At 40.6% G+C, this 20400-nt stretch overlaps 3 gene segments (V, D, J or C); 2 read left to right on the top strand and 1 right to left on the bottom strand.

Annotated features, from left to right (window-relative positions):
* Positions 1 to 1434: 1434 nt before the first annotated feature.
* On the bottom strand, positions 1435 to 2986 carry LOC128451038 (immunoglobulin lambda constant 1-like). The segment is given in 3 exon segments: positions 1435 to 1981; positions 2759 to 2863; positions 2977 to 2986. Coding segments are annotated over 3 exon segments (438 nt in total).
* Positions 2987 to 3233: 247 nt separating this feature from the next.
* Positions 3234 to 20400, top strand: part of LOC128451237 (Ig kappa chain V-III region MOPC 63-like) — a 150125-nt gene continuing 132958 nt past the window's right edge. Inside the window, 2 exon segments of the V gene segment in view lie at positions 3234 to 3476; positions 3570 to 3881. Coding sequence covers positions 3425 to 3476; positions 3570 to 3881 — 364 coding nt within the window.
* On the top strand, positions 15602 to 16488 carry LOC128451250 (Ig kappa chain V region K16-167-like). The segment is given in 2 exon segments: positions 15602 to 15850; positions 15944 to 16488. Coding segments are annotated over 2 exon segments (378 nt in total).

Genomic DNA, 20400 nt, shown 5'->3' with positions numbered 1-20400 from the left:
GGTGAAGGTGCTTTTCGCAGCGGTTCTCTCCTTCTTGAGCTGCTTCACAGTCTTCTCCACGACGTCTTCCGCCATCTTGACCTCACGGACCAGCACAGCTCTCTTCTCCTGCGTCAACAGCTTTTCCTGGACTTCCAAGGCCTTTTATCCACTTCTCCAAGCTGCTCCGCTGGTTTTCAACTGTCAAGTTATCTGGGTGATGTTTTAAACTGTGCTTGCCCAACTTGAAATGGCACTGTTACACAGAGGACGCAGGACAGCTCAAATCCTTCTCCTTGATTTTATTGAACATGAATCTTTCTGAACATGACCAACAAACATTCCGTAGTCTTATTCGGATTTAGGATTAGGATCAGGATTAGGTTGAAAACCTATTGATAAAGACAAATTAAATCAAGTTAGTTCAAATAAATCAAAATGCCTAATCAAACATTTAAATCAAATCCAAATATCTGTTAGATATCATAAACAAATCTATATAATTACAATATCACTATGATGTAAAACAACAATGGTCTTCCATACAAACATTTTCACCATGTGCGCCTCCACCAAACGTGCCCAAGACGTCACTAAGGACGTCTGCGCCGACCCATGCGCTGTCACATAGAAGACATGACAAACGGGAAAAAGTGCCAGAAACATACGCATTGTGCAAACTACACCTTAGTTCAAAATATAAATAACATACCAATGCGTGCTCTCGTGTCCTCCAATGCACAAACCCTTCATAGCCCGGCCGGAAATCGCGGACCTTTATTTCCTCACCCGTGCTCACTCACCTCACGTGCCGTAATCAGGCAAGTGCCGCCCGGTGTGTGCGCAAATCGAACACGTGTGATTTGCGCATCTCCCCTCCACGCCACTAGAGGTTTTTTAATCTAAATGCGATCTCTGTCTTTACATATACGATGTATTATAAAACACATTAAGCTCATACAACCAGCACATCCTGCAAGTTTAAAACCAGAGTAATCAGAAACAATTGTGGTTATTTATTGATTTCATTTTAAGACTAAATGTTGCCAGATATTTATTTATCGCCTCTAATTGTCATTAGATTCTGTTACACTTCATTTAATAGCGATTCAAAATTGTATTACCATTAAGCACTCACACATCAGAACATGGAGGGAACAGAATATCTAATTAACTCCTATGGCATATTTTTAACTTCCCTTTAATTTCTGAGGTTTCATTATTAACTTTTAGTTCTGTCACTTATTGACAATAATATGAATTATGAGGAAAGTCCTACAAACTACTAATGTGATACTTTTGTGATTTTCATCATTTTGTTCAATGTTCAACTCAGAAGTCAGAAACATGGTTTTCATGCAGATCCACACAAGAGAAATTACTGTCTAAGTAGAAGTACAACACAGATTTACATTAATATCTTTTGCCTCAGAAAATAGAACACAGAAGCAGATGTTGGTGATGATATATTTTATTTTAGTAAAGTAAAAATAGAAATGTAAAAAACAAATGACATGAGAACATGGAATATTTATTCTTGTTTCGAAAGTAGCACAATACAGCATTGGACTATGATAATGAGTTGAAGAAAAGACATGAAGACATGCAGAGCTGCAGTAGAACACATGTAAATCAAACAGACCCACAGTAGAGCACAATGACTCCATCCGGTCGTCTGTCTACTCTGAGCAGAGGTCAGGGTCCAGGGTTTGAGTGACAGGGCTCTGTCCGTTCAGACTGGCCTCACAGCTCACTGAGCCCGCCTTCCTCCACTGGTCTGCAGGGAGGCTCAAGGTGCTGCTCCAGCTGTAGTGGCCGGTTCCCTCCAGGACCCCCGGGGTGTGAGACACCCCTGAGGACCAACTGTTGCACCCCACCTTCCAGCTCAGGCTCCAGGCTGAGGGGAAGCCCCCGCTGGCCATACACACCATAGTGGCAGTGCCCTGCTGCAGCTCTTCACTGGAGGGGGGGAGGAGGGTCAGGGTGGGCCGCACCACACCCACTGGAGGAGAGAGAGGGGAGAAAAGACAAAGGGATGAGGATGAAGGAAAATGACGTACAGGTGATTTCTTGTATTTTATCAAATGAAACAGAAGAACTTCTACTGTTGAACATCATTCACTCAGTGTCAGACCATCAGCCGCAGGGTTCAAGTGTCAATGTGGCTGAGAAGGTTCACTGATAATGATTATTGATGATTATTGAGGACGTCTTCACGTCTGTTTCTCAACGTGTGACAGTGAAGAACTCGTCCCTGAGATGATTTTCTTCTGTTTAAACTCACAGAGCTGAAACACTGGTGTGAAAACAGTTCAAACCTTTGTCGTCTGTTTCTTTCACTTCCTTTTCACCACATGAAGCGTGAACACAAAGCTGAGCTGCATCTACTGATAAAATCCTGTTTGTGTTCAACATCTGATTTTTGTGCCAAAATATTTTTTATCAATTCAATCTACACATTTTAAAACAGTTTATGATTTAGTTTGAGCTTGAGCAAATTCTATTTTAAAATGTTGTAAACATGTGAATAAAAATCATCATTGTACATGAAAATAGAAACATTTGCATTAGTATGTTTCTATAAATGTATTTATCTACATAAATTCATTACAACAAATACATATTGATCTACATTTCTTTCTCTCAGAATATGAGATTACCTCAGATTGATAAAAATTCAACAAAATTATCAGCCAGTAAATCTCTGAACTTGATCAAATTCTTGTTCATTATTACATAAAAGTTATCAATGCACCAAGTAAAAATCTCTGGTACTTACAGTCTTTGTCGAGTTTGGTTCCTCCACCGAAAGTCAACCACAGTGATACAGACTCATTAGGTGCTCGTACAAAAACCTCCTGCACCGTGACCAACAGTCTGTCCACTGAAGAGTCACTTGTTTCTGGTTAAACTACACAATTTACACTGAATATTTATATTGAGCTAAGTGGCTGGAAATTTTATCAAGATTTAATTACATTTTCATATATGTGTTACTTCTGAGCATTGAGAGACCAAAAGTCGATTTAACTTTGTCTTGAATTAATATTTCGAACAAATAGTTTGACATCATTTGAAAGCTGTAAAACAAACAGGATGCTTCAAAATAATTAAAACAAAATGTTTTGAAAATTCTATTGTACATCTACTCACTCTGTAATTCAAGGGGAATGAAATACACATATTTGCATCAATGAAAGTGACACAATTTGAATCCAGATGCTGACGACCCTCAATTCTGCTTCTTCATATTTAGTGTAAATCCAAACAGCAACGCTCCTGAGTTTGTGTCCCACGTCACCTTCAGTCTGCTCAGAGCAGAGGAATCATTTCCATAGAGAGGAGGCTTTGCATCGTCAGCTGATCCTCCACTGAACTGAGAAGCTTTATAGTCCTGTGACTCCAACTCTGCAGGACTCAGACCCGTCAGTCGACCACAACCACCATGACTCTCATCACCCTCCTCATCTGGACGCTGGCCTGCTGCAGCTTCACAGGTTCAGTCACTCAGCAACATTTCAGACGTGATGCGCTGCCTGTTCTCTCTCTTCACCTCCGCTGATTAATGTATGATTTGTGTTTGTGTGCAGGATGCAGCGGCCAGGTGACTGTGACTCAGCCTCCAGTCGTGACATTTACTCCAGGATCCACTGTCACGCTGACCTGTAACACCAACCCCAGTGTTTATAGCAATAATTATTTGTCCTGGTACCAGCAGAAACCTGGACAGGCTCCCAAGCTTCTTATATACTTAGCATCAACTCTTAATACAGGAACTCCCTCTCGATTCAGTGGCAGTGGCTCTGGTTCTAGCTTCACCTTAACCATCAGCGGTGTCCAGGCTGAAGATGTTGGAGATTATTACTGTCAGAGCTTCCATGTAGTAAACGGAGCATACGTGTTCACACAGTGATTTAGAGCCGTACAAAAACCTCCCTCAGTTTGACTGAAGTGAAACTTGTTTGCTGCAGCTGCACAAAGAATAACTAGTCCAGTGAACACAACACACGTCTTCAAGCAGAGCGACAATTAAGCTAAACACAACTGAAACAAACTCACAGTTTAAAATGTTCAGAATTCTCCAAACAAAGCCCATAGCAACACATTTTAATTTGAAACCTACAACTTCTTAATGTCTGTGTCAGATGAGGAGGGGGAGGGATGGGTTACCTTCAACTATATTACTTCACTATCATTTACGAGGACGCACAGGTATGTAGTTTAAAATTTTGACTATATAATATTTGTTTGAAGATTGTAATGACGCCGTTCATGTGTTTCATTGTAGGGGGGTGTTTGGGTCAATATAGGCTCCCCAGCTGCCTTTTGCCTGAGGCCCCTAAAGTCCCTTGAAACGCCCCTGGAGTCCCACAAATGAGTTTTCATGGTGATTCTCTGGTGGAGCAGTGAACGCTGCGTTGACCGGCCGAGTTGCACGTGTTGTAAACGGAGCTGTATCGTAAAAAACCTGCCTCAACTAGTTGCTCTACAGAATGAGTTCTAACAGAAAACTACAATAAACACAGAGAATATATACAATGTATTATAAAACACATTGAGCTCATACAACCAGCACATCCTGCAAGTTTAAAACCAGAAAAATCTGAAACAGTTGTGGTTATTTATCAATTTCATTAGATGACTAAATTTTTCCAGATATTTATTTATAAACTTTATTTGTCATTTAGATTCTGTTACACTTCATCAATTAGTGATATAATGATTATTATAATCACACATTCAAAAGTGTATTACCATTAGGCACTCACACTTCAGAACATGGATGGAACAGAATATCTTATTAACTCTAATGCTAAATGTGTAATTTAAGGGATAGTGGACACCCTTGCCTTGTGCCGCGGTGGAGCTGGAAGGGGGGGTGATACTGTTGTTGGGCCAGAGCCCAGCGGGGTGCCACCAGACACTGGAGCCGAGAGGAACAAAGGGTTGTTAAACTTTGGGCGGGAAAACATCCTCCTGCAGGCTCAAGAATCTCCCCCTGGTGGTGGAAAAATGTTCTGGGAATGCCTTTGAACCCCCGCTGATTTCCAAGCCCAGCCCACTCAGGTCCAGCTCTGACACTCAATTGGCTTAAAGCCAGCATCATCCTATGACCAACTCCTCAAGGAGGAGGACCTCTCAGGTAGAACAAAACCACTGAGACCCCAAACATCGCTGCCATTTTTACCCTGCTCTGAAGACAACACCAGGCCCCCTTCGGGGCCTCCCAGCTGATTTAGTTGCAAAAGGGGGCAACCAGAGTTATTTTCTTTCCTTTCCTTTATTGTCTTTTATCTCAGTCGACGTTTTTATTTTCAAAAGGACTTTTGCTCTTTTAACTTGAAAAGACCAAACAGGAAATTGCACGCGGAACAATCTCAGACTGTTCCACTTTCCCCACGGACTTTAGTTTTCTTTTCCCAACGATCTACAAACGGCTTCCACAGCCGTCCCCTGCAGAAGCGCGAGATTCATTCCGCTGAGGAGCACGAGCTCCACATCCCTGAAGAAGAAGGACGACGTTCATCCCATCGAGACAGCACGAGAAAATCCGCTTGTCCGGTCCAGCGGCCGAAGACCGCTTGAGAGACCACGTGATTCACTGGCCCGACGCGCACGCACACCGCGAGGGTGGTACAGTAAGAGGCTTTATTGTCTGGGCAGATGTTAATCTAATACGTAGCGTATTGTTTTAATACTTGAATGTATTTGTTTTGTATGAGACCGCCGAGTCTCTAGTGTTAGCGGCGATTCGCCACTTCCGGTTTCCGGTTACGGCCTTGTGCCACAGTTTTTAAGCGCCGTGAGCAGCGTCTCCAGCTCATTGTGACCGTTTGAACAACTTTAACGAGACTTTACCGGTCAAACCTCAGCACACAACGCCACTTGGGTGCTGAGTGGTAAAGTAAATGTAACTTGTCTCTGACGGTGCTTTTAAGAGCTTTGCTCTCTCCTTGTATGCTCTCTCTCTCTCCTTCTAAACCGACCTATACACACATCCGATCTGTATTTAGAATACAGTTCATGTAACATAGTTAAATCTATATTCAGAGAGGCTGGACACATCTGGAAGCCATGCGGCCGAACGCCAAAGCAGAGACAAAGAATTCTCTTTGTCTGAAAATCCCTTTGTGTAATTCATGTGACGACCACCAGTGTGAGCTCCGGCCACATGGTGTCATTAACATAGACTCCATTTTGAATAACGCAAGTTAAACCACCATTTTGAATCTATTATTGCCACGCCTCCTCTCTCCCTCTCCTCCCATTCTGGCTCTAAATTCATAACGGCTCCGCCATCTTGTTTTGTAGTCAATCCGCCATTTTGAGAGTTTTTAGTCCTTGATTCCACGAATCATGATCGGCCGCCATCTTAGATGTGACGTCACCACATGACTGCGTCATCGCCACGCCCCCCTTCTTTTTCTCTCTTTCTCTCTCTCTCGCTCTCTCACACACACACACACACACACACCCACACAGACACAGAGACAGAGACACATTGATAGACACAGACAGATACACACACACAGATACACATAGAGGAATACATGTGTTTTTCTAAATTGTGATAAGCGGCTGCTGTTGTTATCTTTGAAATATGGGAGTTTGTTAAAATGATGAATCATTAAATAACACTAACTTTATTTCACATGCATACACATAGACACACACACACACACAGAGAGACACTTTGACACAGACACACACACACACACCGAGAAAGACATACATAGGTAGACCGCCGGTTTTACATGTATTTTCTGAATTGTGATAAGTGCTGCTGCTGTGTTTATCTTTGAAATATCGGAGCTTGTTAAAATGATGAATCATTGAATAACATTATAACTTTATTTCCCCTTTTTAATAAATGCTTTTGTAATTAAAGTATCTGTAGTCTGTGATTATTTGTACATATGTATGTGATTGCAGCTGGATTATGATTGCCTGTGCTCGAACTTAGAAGCCTTCACTGTTAATTAAATAATTATTAATATTAAATATTGAGATTATTGATTTGACATTTATCATTATGAGACTGATAACTATAGTTTGACTCGTTGGTCCCTGTAACCAGGGTGGTGCCCCGCGACAATAAGCAATGATTACAGATTTGTATTATTCTTGATTGATAATTTTATTGTTTTCATTAATTATTTTAACTATTATTAATGGATAACCGTATCATTTCTAATTAAATGTGTTACATTTCTTAATTAATAGCTTTATCATTTTTGATTATTTTTAAGAAATAATTGTTATTTTAATAATCATATTTCATGATTATTAATAATTAGCCAACGTCAATTCTACTCCTACTATTGCAAAACACTGTATTGTTTGTTTGCACAGAATCTACTGGTGTGGAGTATAGCAACTTCACACATGAAATAAAACCTGAACCTAGACCAAATTTCTCCATCACCTCAAATAGAATGTCCAACTCCACCCTATCAAAAGCTTTTTCAGCGTCCAGCGACACCACTACCTGTGGGGTGCTGGAACTGGGCATGCTCAGTATGTTAAACAGTCTTCTGGTGTTGTGGAATGGGTGCCTCCCCAGCATGAAGCCAGTTTGGTCTGATGAGATGATCTGTTGAAGAACCCCCTGAAGACGGAGGGCTAAAATCTTAGCAAGAATTTTGTAATCCACATTCAACAGAGATATAGGTCTAAAACTACTACAAAGTAAAGGATCTTTATCTTTTTTTAAGAGAAGAGTAATTGTGGTATTAGTCAGGGTTGGAGGAAGCCGGCCAAGAGACAGGGCCTCATTATACACATCGCACAAGACTGTGGAGACAAGTGGGGCGAATTTCTAATAAAATTCTATCGTAAATCCATCCGGGCCCGCCAACTTGCCACTTTGTAAAGTACGAATAGCACTCATGATCTCAGCTGTTGAAACTGGATTGGCCAAATTCTCCACAAACTCCTCGTCCACTCTAGGAAACTCAATGGTGTTTAGTGTACTGGCTGTACTGGTCTGGGGATTTGTCAGAGGCATATAAATCAGAATAGAATTTGGTGAATGTTTCATTTATTGTTTTGGGTCAGTAAGGATAACGCCTGGTGTAGACCTAATACTCTGAATAAGCCTGGAGGCGGATGCGGCTCTGGCTTGCTGGGCAAGGAGTTTTCTAGCCCTTTCCACTGATTAAAAAAAATCGCTGTCTAGAGCAATTGCAATTCTGCTTCATTTGTAGATAAAAGGTTAAAACTCAGTTTGGAGTTGTAAACGCTTTTTATAAAGTAGCAGGTCTGGGTTAATAGAGTAGCTATCATCAATCTCCAGGAGTTTCTGGGTTAGGGTTAGGTCTGTTGTCTAAGAGAAAAAAGGAAATATTTATTCTTGTTTCAAAAGTAGCACAATACAGCATTGGACTCTCATAATGAGTTGAAGAAAAGAGATGAAGACATGCAGATTGTCTATCGATTCTACATATTTTATATAGACTGTCATCCTCTTTATATCGACTGTTTAAAATATATTAATAATATATTATCATATCATATATATAGCTCTTATATGATAAATATATTCCCGAGACAGTCAATAGACTGTATTTACAGTGTGGCAAAACATTTTTTAGTCAGCCACCAATTGTGCAAGTTCTCCCACTTAAAACGATGAGAGATGCCTGTAATTTTCATCATAGGTACACTTCAACTATGAGAGACAGAATGGGGGGAAAGAATCCAGGAAATCACATTGTAGGATTTTTAATGACTTAATTGGTAAATTCCTCTTTGAATTAAGTATTTGGTCACCTACAAACAAGCAAGATTTCTGGCTCTCACAGACCTGTAACTTCTTCTTTAAGAGGCTCCTCTGTCCTCAACTCGTTACCTGTATTAATGGCACCTGTTTGAACTTGTTATCAGTATAAAAGACACCTGTCCACAACCTCAAACAGTCACACTCCAAACTCCACTATGGCCAAGACCAAAGAGCTGTCAAAGGACACCAAAAACAAAATTTTAGACCTGCACCAGGCTGGGAAGACTGAATCTGTAATAGGTAAGCAGCTTGATGTGAAGGAATCAACTGGCGGAGCAATTATTAGAAAATGGAAGACATACAAGACCACTGATAATCTCCTTCGATCTGGGGCTCCACGCAAGATCTCACCCCGTGGGGTCAAAATGATCCCAAGAACGGTGAACAAAAATCCCAGAACCACACGGGGGAACCTAGTGAATGACCTGCAGAGAGCTGGGACCAAAGTAACAAAGGCTTCCATCGGTAACACACTAAGCCGCAAGGGACTAAAAACCTGCAGTGCCAGACGTGTCCCCCTGCTTAAGCCAGTACATGTCCAGGCCTGTCTGAAGTTTGCTAGAGAGCATTTGGATGATCCAGAAGAGAATTGGGAGAATGTCAGATGAAATCAAAATATAACTTTTTGGCAAAAACTCAACTCGTCGTGTTTGGAGGAGAAAGGATACAGAGTTGCATCCAAAGAACACCATACCTACTATGAAGCATAGTGTTGGAAACATCATGCTTTGGGGCTGTTTTTCTGCAAGGGGACCAGGACGACTGATCCGTGTAAAGGAAAGAATGAATGGGGCCATATATGTGAGTGAGTGAAAACCTCCTTCCATCAGCAAGGGCATTGAAGATGAAACGTGGCTGGGTCTTTCAGCATGACAATGATCCCAAACACACCGCCCAGGCAACGAAGGAGTGGCTTCGTAAGAAGCATTTCAAGGTCCTGGAGTGGCCTAGCCAGTCTCCAGATCTCAACCCCATAGAAAATCTGTGGAGGGAGTTGAAAGTCTCTGTTGCCCAGTGACAGCCCCAAAACATCACTGCCCTAGAGGAGATCTGCAATGGGCCAAAATATCAGCAACAGTGTGTGAAAAGCTTGTGAAGACTTACAGAAAACGTTTGACCTCTGTCATTGCCAACAAAGGGTATATAGAAAAGTATTGAGATTAACTTGTGTTATTGACCAATATAACAAAATATTACAAATATAACAAGAGTTACTTATTTCCTCCATAATTTGCAATTAAATTCTTTAAAAATCAGACCGTGATTTTAAGGATTTTTTTCTCATTTTGTCTCTCATAGTTGAGGTATACCTATGATGAAAATTACAGGCCTCTCATCTTTTTAAGTGGGAGAAATTGCACAATTGGTGGCTGACTAAATTCTTTTTTGCTCCACTGCATATGTATGTACCCCCTTTATATCATCAAATTGCATCCAACTGTCTATATCTCTATATTAACTGTGTATATATATAGATACTCAACATACTGCATTTAAATCTATATTGACCTTATATATCCTTATATATTAATCTGACTGTCAATATATCTTCAAATAGACAGTCTATCTAACTAAGGTCTCTTTAGGCCTCATGATGCATTTTGCAGCTATTTTTATTCACATGGTTTTATCTTTATTAGCAGATGTAGTTTGTTCATTTTTAATGGAATTGACATGTAAAAATTAATTTTTTTTACAAAGTAATCGAATGAGCCTGATACTCATAAACTTCACTGTCACATTTAGTCTGATTGATACTCAGAGTATTTTCTCAGACGGGGAGAATACTTAAATAAAACAGAGGCCTGGGGTCACTGAGGTCAGATGACGCTTACTTACTTACTTGTTTCCCTAATATCAGAGCTGGATGAAAAGACTGATGTACATGGTGATGAAAAGGTTGAACAAGGACAGAAAACAAAATCAGCATCACACCACGATGGAGTTATTGATGAGGGTGAACTGCCAGCAGAGGGCAGTGTGCATGTACTTAGAGACATGAAGGGATATTCCTGAGGGAGAGAGTTACTCCCAGAGCAGCTTCCTGGCTTCAGTGTTCAGTCACAGTTGGATTTAGTTGAGGAAACAAAATCACTTGGTCAGACTTTGGTACATTTCTTGGTTTGGTATGAAATAGTCTATTAACAACAATCACATTCAAATGTTTTCTGGTAAAAGGCCTTGAAGACAACTTCTCCCATGTGTGCAGACCAGAACTTTTCAAAGTCAGACACGGAAGTGAAAGTTCCTTCATGTGATGTCCACATGTTCTCACTCAGCGTCACCTCTTCCTCTCAGTTTCATAAAGACAGGTGCACTCAAATGTATTTTGCATGAATTTTATGCATCGCTGCTCCTCAGAGTTAAAGTCACACAGAGTCTGAACGTCAGATGAGCCTGAGGTGGTGGTGGTGGTGGGGCGTTCGATCATAAACTTTATTACTTCATTATCATTTACGTGGATGCACAGGTCTGCACTTTTATAATGTTGATGATAAAATATTTGTTAAAATTTGTGTTACTTCTGAACATTAAGAGACAACAAGTTAATGTAACTTTGTCATGAATTTTAATATCGAAAAGAAGTTTGACATAATTTGAAAGTTGTTAAATAAACAGGATAAAAAACCTGCCTCAACTAGTTGCTCTACAGAATGAGTTCCAACAGAAAACTACAATAAATACAGAGAATATATACTGTTGTGCACTAATGCTTAAAAAGTGATACCATAGGATGGTGTGCCTTGAGCATTCAATAAATTTGGTTATCAAAATAAAATATAAAACATTTATATTTAGAATATTATTAGTTATGTCATTTTCCAGAACAATGGAACCTGTTGCATCCTGGGAGACTGAGTCCGGGAGGCTTCTCCAGAACAAAAGAGAACATGTGCTTTCAGGCTTTTAACTATACATATATGCCGAAGAGTAGGCCTTTGGTTTCAGAAAGAAACGTGTTCCAACATCCCCCATGCGGCGTTGGGATCGACCTGACGTGTGATCCCGATGGCGTACTTGAACATGTTTAGTGCAATGCTGGGAAAGTCAACTGTCATTTCATTTGGACGGTAACATCTGGGCATTTGTGTATAGTATCTAGTTAGCTCAGCAAGATCCAAATTAGACAAATAATTCAGAGTTACAATAACAGTTCAATATGAATAACCTGTGCTTTTCACTAGGTTTAGTGAGAAAACTGAAAAATTTGAAAATTGTAAGATAAGATGTAGAGAGAGGCACGTACAATGATAAGGTCATTTTCGGAATGTCCAAGAGTTTTGTTCACTCATTTGATCTTCCTCAATGTAGTACTCAGTCGTACCTGTTAGACTTAACAATTTTAAACTTCTCAAATTTTTTCTACAGAAGGGTGTCATAATTTCCAAAATCTCAAAATTTAAAAAAATGACTGTATCATTGTTTCTGTAATAATATGCTAATGTCCTATCCTGTGTGGTAAGGACTACATTATTATGGAATGAAAGGTAGTCGATCCAAACATATGTACAAAGTTGGCAGTGGTATGTATGTTTAATCAGAATTTAGGTTTTTGAGTTTGCTGCTGTTGCTAACAAAACAGTTTTCCTATTTAACTGCATGAAACTTAATACTGACTGTCAGTACAGGGGTTTACCGTGTTGGTTGAGGACATGAGGAGTAAGCTCTGGATCGCCTGTGTCGTGGCTCAGGGCTGTAATGCTCTGTGGAGCCAGACTCTAAGTTGACTTCAGAGGCGCTGTCATTGAGTGCTCGGTCATAAACATATTTTGAACTGTACTCAGAGATGCTGTCGTCATCTTCAGAGTAGTGGTAGTTTGTTTGGGCCAGAATGTCAGAGTACGGCTTCCTGCAGCTTCTACTGTGGGAATGCCTATCTCTGGGAAGTTGGTGGACAAGGCGGATACGCTCTGTGTCCCCACACTGCCTGTTTTCACCCCCCCTTGTTTTGTGGTGAGGGTGAAGTTTTGAGGCTGCGGATAAATTTGACACCTTGGTGTTTGTTATGACAGGCTCGGTTTCACCAACTGTAGCCTTGAGAGTGATAACAGTTTCCCAAGCCACCTGTGACATCTTCCTGATCTGCTGCATTGCAGGTTTTACTTGCTCTGTCATCAGTACAACATGTGTGCGTATACATGGATGTAAGTTAAGTAAGAACATGGGCTTGAAAGTGGTGAGATGATTTGAGCTGGAGCAACCCGGCCTCCCCTCGGCAATGCAGGAGAAGAGAGCTGGCCTCCTGCCTTCTTGGTAGGACTATGGAAAGAGAAGGAATTTGGGGGGGGGGGGGGGGGCTCTCCTTATATTGGCCTGGTGACCAGACAGGTCAGGAGCCAGAGTGACCAATTGGAGCTGACCCTTGTGGTATTTCACACCTATGTGTGACGTTGAGGAATCCTGGGAGAGTGAGTTCAGTGTGTTCTGGCTTTTTCCAGAACGATGGAACCTGTTGCATCCTGGGAGACTGAGTTCGGAAGGCTTCTCCAGAACAAAAGAGAACATGTGCTTTCAGGCTTTTGATTATACATATAGGCCGAAGAGTAGGCCTACATCTATATTCAAATACGATGTATTATAAAACACATTGAGTTCATACAACCAGCACATCCTGCAAGTTTAAAACCAGAATAATCAGAATATTGTGGTTATTTATAAATTTCATTTGATGAAATTTTTTTAACAAATTTTTATTTATCTACTTTAATTGTCATTTAGATTCTGTTACATTTCATCAAATAGTGATCTGATGATTATGTGTGATGAAATGTGTAAGTTCCCTTTAATTACTCAGGTTTCATTTTAAACTTTTACTTCTGTCACTTATTGACAATAATATGAATTGTAAGGAAAGTCCTACAAACTACTAATGTGATACTTTTGTGATTTTCATCATTTGGTTCAATGTTCATCTCAGAAGTCAGAAACATGGTTTTCATGCAGATCCACACAAGGAAATTACTGTCTAGGTAGAAGTAAAACACAGATTTACATTAATATCTATTACCACAGAAAAAATGAAACAGAAGCAGATATTGGTGATGATATATTTTATTTTAGTAAAGTAAAATTAGAAATTTGAAAAACAAATGACATGAGAACTCGGAATATTTATTCTTGTTTCAAACAAAGCACAATTCAGCATTGGACTGTCATAATGAGTTGAAGAAAAGACATGAAGACATGCAGAGCTGCAGTAGAACACATGTAAATCAAACGGACCCACAGTAGAGCACAATGACTCCATCTGGTCGTCTCTCTACTCCGAGCAGAGGTCAGGGTCCAGGGTTTGAGTGACAGGGCTCTGTCCGTCCAGACTGGCCTCACAGTTCACTGAGCCCGCCTTCCTCCACTGGTCTGCAGGGAGGCTCATGGTGCTGCTCCAGCTGTAGTGGCCGCCCCCCCCAAGGACCCCCGGGGTGTGAGATATCCCTGTGGACCTGATTCTGCCCCCCACCTTCCATCGTAGGCTCCAGGCTGAGGGGAAGCCCCCGCTGGCCATACACACCAGAGTGGCAGTGCCCTGCTGCAGCTCTTCACTGGAGGGGGGGAGGAGGGTCAGGGTGGGCCGCACCACACCCACTGGAGGAGAGAGAGGGGAGAAAAGACAAAGGGATGAGGATGAAGGAAAATTACGTACAGGTGATTTCTTGTACGTTATAAAATGAAACAGAAGAACTTCGACTGTTGAACATCATTCACTCAGTGTCAGACCATCAGCCGCAGGGTTCAAGTGTCAATGTGGCTGAGAAGGTTCACTGATAATGATTATTGATGATTATTGAGGACGTCTTCACGTCTGTTTCTCAACGTGTGACAGTGAAGAACTCGTCCCTGAGATGATTTTCTTCTGTTTAAACTCACAGAGCTGAAACACTGGTGTGAAAACAGTTCAAACCTTTGTCGTCTGTTTCTTTCACTTCCTTTTCACCACATGAAGCGTGAACACAAAGCTGAGCTGCATCTACTGATAAAATCCTGTTTGTGTTCAACATCTGATTTTTGTGCCAAATTATGTTTGATCAATTCAAACTAAATATTTTTAAACAGTTTATGATTTAGTTTGAAGCTTCAGAAAATTCCATTTTAAAACGTAAACATGTGAATAAAAATCATCATTTTACATGAAAATAGATGAAACATTTGTATTAGTATGTTTCTATAAATGTATTAATCTACATAATTCATTATGATCAATAAATATTGATCTGCATTTCTTTCTCTCAGAATATGAGATCACATCAGATTGATAAAAATTCAACAAAATTATCAGCCGGTCAATCTCTGAACTTGATCAAATTCTTGTTCATTATTTGATAAAAGTTATAAATGCACAAAGTAAAAATCTCTGGTACTTACAGTCTTTGTCGAGTTTGGTTCCTCCACCGAAAGTGAACCACAGTGATACAGACTCATTAGGTGCTCGTACAAAAACCTCCTGCACTGTGAACAACAGTCTGTCCACTGAAGAGTCACTTGTTTCTGGTTAAACTACACAATTTACACTAAATATTTATATTGAACTAATGTGGCTGGAAATTTCATCAAGATTGATTAATTTAAAATAAATACATTTTAATTTGTCTTACTTCTTAACATTGAGAGACAAAAAGTTGATTTAACTTTGTCATGCATTAATGTTTTGAAACATGGTTTGACTTCATTTGAAAGCTGTAAAACAAACAGGATGCTTCAAAAGAATTAAAACAAAATGTTTGGAAAATTCTATTGTAAATCTACTCACTCTTTAATTCAATGGGAATGAAATAAACATATTTGCATCGATGAAAGTGACACAATTTGAATCCAGATGCTGACGACCCTCAATTCTGCTTCTTCATATTTAGTGTAAATCCAAACAGCAACGCTCCTGAGTTTGTGTCCCACGTCACCTTCAGTCCGCTCAGAGCAGAGGAATCATTTCCATAGAGAGGAGGCTTTGCATCGTCAGCTGATCCTCCACTGAACTGAGAAGCTTTATAGTCCTGTGACTCCAACTCTGCAGGACTCAGACCCGTCAGTCCACCACAACCACCATGACTCTCATCACCCTCCTCATCTGGACGCTGGCCTGCTGCAGCTTCACAGGTTCAGTCATTCAGCAACATTTCAGACGTGATGCGCTGCCTGTTCTCTCTCTTCACCTCCGCTGATTAATGTATGATTTGTGTTTGTGTGCAGGATGCAGCGGCCAGGTGACTGTGACTCAGCCTCCAGTCGTGACATTTACTCCAGGATCCACTGTCACACTGACCTGTAACACCAACCCCGGTATTTATAGTAATGATATGTCCTGGTACCAGCAGAAACCTGGACAAACTCCGAAGCTTCTTATATACGATATATCAACTCTATATTCAGGAACTCCCTCTCGATTCAGTGGCACTGGCAGTAACTCTGGTTCTAGCTTCACCTTAACCATCAGAGGTGTTCAGGCTGAAGATGTTGGAGATTATTACTGTCAGAGCGTCCATTATTTAAACGGAGCATATGTGTCCACACAGTGATTTAGAGCCGTACAAAAACCTCCCTCCGTTTGACTGAAGTGAAACTGGTCTGCTGCAGCTGCACAGAGAATAACTGGTCCAGTGAACACAACACAAGTCTTCAAGCAGAGCGACATGAAGATAAACACAACTGAAACAAACTCCCAGTTTTAAATGTTCAGAAATCTCCAAACAATGCCCCATGAAACCAACTTTTAGTTAAAACCTAAAACGGCTTAATGTCTGTGTCAGGTGAGGAGGGGGTGGGATGGGTTGACTTAAACTTTATTACTTCACTATCATTAACGTGGATGCACATGTTTTATTTTGACTATATATAATTTGTTTGAAGATTGTAATGAAGCCGTTCATGTTTTTCTTTGTATGGGGGTGTTTGGGTCAATATAGGCTCCCCAGGTCCCTTTTGCCTGAGGCCCCTAAAGTCCCTTGAAACGCCCCTGGAGTCCCACAAATGAGTTTTCATGGTGATTCTCTGGCGGAGCAGTGAACGCTGCGTTGACCGGCCGAGTTGCACGTGTTGTAAACGGAGCTGTATCTTAAAAAACCTGCCTCAACATGTTGCTCTACAGAATGAGATCTAACAGAAAACTACAATAAACACAGAGAATATATACGATGTATTATAAAACACATTGAGCTCATACAACCAGCACATCCTGCAAGTTTAAAACCACAATAATCTGACAAATTTGTGGTTATTTATCAATTTCATTTGATGACTACATTTTTCCAGATATTTATTTATTGACTTTAATGCTCATTAAGATTCTGTTACACTTCATCAAATAGTGATATGATGATTATTATAATCACACATTCAAAAGTGTATTACTATAAAGCACTTTAATCATTTTGTTCAATGTTCAACTCAGAAGTCAGAAACATGGTTTTCATGCAGATCAACACGAGAGAAATTACTGTCTAAGTAGAAGTAAAACTCAGATTTACATTAATATCTTTTGCCGCAGAAAAAATAAAACAGAACCTGATGTTGGTGATGGTATATTTTATGTTAGTAAAGTAAAAATAGAAATGTGTTGGGACATGGTTTTTGTGCAAACCACAGGCCTCCCTTCAGTCAAACTTGAAACAAGGGAGCCGCATGTTCTGGAGTGAACTCAGTCTCCCAGAGTGCCACATGTTCCCTTTGTCTTAAGACAGTCAAGGAACTCAGTCTCCCAGAGGATGTAACAGGATGCTGCATGTCCTGGGACCGGGGCAATATCACACAAAGGTGTCAAGAACCTGGGGGGTCACTCCTATTGGTCACTCTGGTCCAAGACCTGTGAGGTCACCGGGGCCAATATAAGGAGAGGTCTCCCCTCTCTCTCTCTCTTCTTCTTCTTTCATCCTGCCGAGGGCGGAAGGCTTCTCCCTTCTCTCATCCCTCCAAGGGCGGAAGGCTGTCTCTCTCTATCCAACCCACAACCGGAGGTCAGAGGTGCAGCTCCCAGCTCACCCCTCTCAAGGAAATCTCCTCGCCCTTCAAGCTCTACAAAACTCCTCGTAGCGACGCGATGTCCTGCAGGAGAACTTCAACCAGCATCTGAGCACACGGCTCGACAGAATCGCGAATGCAGAACTCTACGACCACAAACCCAGGAGACGTCACAGAACTGCAACTGGACTGCAACTTCTTTTCCCCTTTCCCTCGGACTGGTAACATAATCTGGGCTTAATAATTATACTACGCTAAGCAAGACTGTTTATTTGATCAGTGTGTGTTTATAAGTTTGATATGTGTTGTGATATTGTGGCAACAAGTTATTTGAAAGTAATTGTTAGTTAGGCCCTTCACAGGCCTCCTTTGTAGGTCTCTCTGACTCTTGCATTATCTGATTAACATCTACACAGACACACGCATAGTCTCCACCTAATTAAACCTACCCCCATAAAGCAACCTCAGAAGAAGGGGGGGGGGGGCTCTTATCTTAGGGACCATTTTTAAAGCATGCTAATTTACATTCACACACACACACACTCACACACTTCCTTTAAGTTAGTTTGATTGTTTAGTAATTTGTGTTTTTATACTTTATTATGTTCATAATAAATGTTCTTCTTTCACAAATGTTCTGTCATTAATATTGCATAAGTGAATCTTGCCAACTGTTACACTGTTAAGAACTCCATAAACCTTCATTGTTCTTTATATAATCTTTAATGGTAAATTATTGAGATTTCTAATTGAACTAGATCTAAATGAGACTGATCTTAATCAATAAATTGGCTATCTTTTCCCTTCTATGAAGGGTGGTGCCCCGCGAGAACTTTAACCAATTAAAGTTATGATTTAATATTAATATTTTAAATATTAATGTTTTACATTTTATTTTGATAACCAAATTTATTGAGTGCCTAAAGACACACCATTCTATGGTAACACTTATTACGTACTATTGCACAACAAATGTAAAAAACAAATTACATGAGAACATGAAATGTTTTTTTTTATTATGTTTATTGAGCATCGACGATACAAAATGAGGACATAAAAGAAATACTGTACTCTGTGTGTTGTGGGAAAACTGAAGTGATGGCGTCCATTGCATTCAAAATATGGGAGATATTCCCTTTCTGATTGGGGTTTATCATGAGAAGGGTGTGTAACAGAGTCTGAGGGGGAGTGTTCGGGAAATCAAGGTAGTATTTCTTGTCAAAATGTCTTATTTGAAAAAAATGGAAAAGGTGAGATGAGGGGGGATTAAATTTAGACAAATAGAGGAACCTTGCAAGCCAAAATGTTTCCTGATTTGCAACCATATCTTAAATGACTGCTTAACTACTGGATTATCGCTGGCTTCAGTGGCTGACACAGGAAGTGGGGAATACAGCCATGACCGCAGTGAGACCTTTGATGATGACATTTCAATATGGACCCAGGCAGGCTGGTCGGTGGTAGGTATGTCAGTCCAGTACAAGAGCTTGTGAATATTAGCTGCCTAATAGTAATATAAAAATTGGGAAGAGCAAGGCCCCCTGGGCTCTTAGGAAGCTGCAATAACCTTTCTGCATACGCACAGGTTGACCTGCCCAGAGAAATGATGATATTGCCTTATCCAGTTTAGCAAAAAACTTTTTGGAGGTATGAACAGGAATATGCTGGAAAAGGTAAAGGAATTTTGGCAGAACTGTCATTTTGATGAGGTTCACCCTACCGGCCAACGATAGAGGCAAGGTAGACCATCTTTGAAAGTACTTCTCAACTCTGCCAAGCAATGGGACAACATTTTTATTGAAAGTGTCTGTTAGAGACCTTGTTATAAGTATACCCAAATATTTAAAACAGTTATCCACTCTTTTAAAGGGAACTATGTTGTCTGAGAAGTCCCCAACTAAGTTATTAATTGGAAATAACTCACTCTTTCCGAAGTTGAGTTTGTAGCCAGAGAGTTGGCCAAATTGCTTTAGGATGTCCAAAACTATCGGGAGAGATGTGGATGGATTTGATACATAGAGACGTAAATCATCTGGAACTGGGCCTGCTCAGTATGTTAAACAGTCTTCTGGTGTTGTGGAATGGGTGCCTCCCCAGCATGAAGCCAGTTTGGTCTGATGAGATGATCTGTGGAAGAACCCCCTGAAGACGGAGGACTAAAATCTTAGCAAGAATTTTGAAATCCACATTCAACAGAGATATAGGTCTGAAACTACTACAAAGTAAAGGATCTGTATCTTTTTTAAAGAGAAGAGTAATTGTGGTATTAGTCAGGGTTGGAGGAAGCCGGCCAAGAGACAGGGCCTCATTATATACATTGCACAAGACTGTGGAGACAAGTAGGGCGAATTTCTTATAAAATTCTACCTTAAATCCATCCGGGCCCGGCGACTTGCCACTCTGTAAAGACCTAATAGCACACATGATCTCAGCTGATGAAACTGGATTGGTCAAATTCTCCACCAGCTCCTCGACCACTCTAGGAAACTCAATGGTGATTAGTGTACTGGCTGTACTGGTCTGGGGGTGGTCAGAGGCATATAAATCAGAATAAAATTTGGTGAATGTTTCATTCATGGATTTTGGGTCAGTAAGGATAATGCCTGGTGTAGACCTACTACTGTGAATAAGCCTGGAGGCAGATGTGACTCTGGCTTGCTGGGCAAGGAGTTTTAGAGGCCTGTCCCCTGATT

The sequence above is a fragment of the Pleuronectes platessa genome, chromosome 11, assembly GCF_947347685.1.
Source record: "Pleuronectes platessa chromosome 11, fPlePla1.1, whole genome shotgun sequence".
Classification (NCBI taxonomy): Eukaryota; Metazoa; Chordata; class Actinopteri; order Pleuronectiformes; family Pleuronectidae; genus Pleuronectes; species Pleuronectes platessa.
This window is presented reverse-complemented; position numbering and strand designations above follow the sequence as displayed.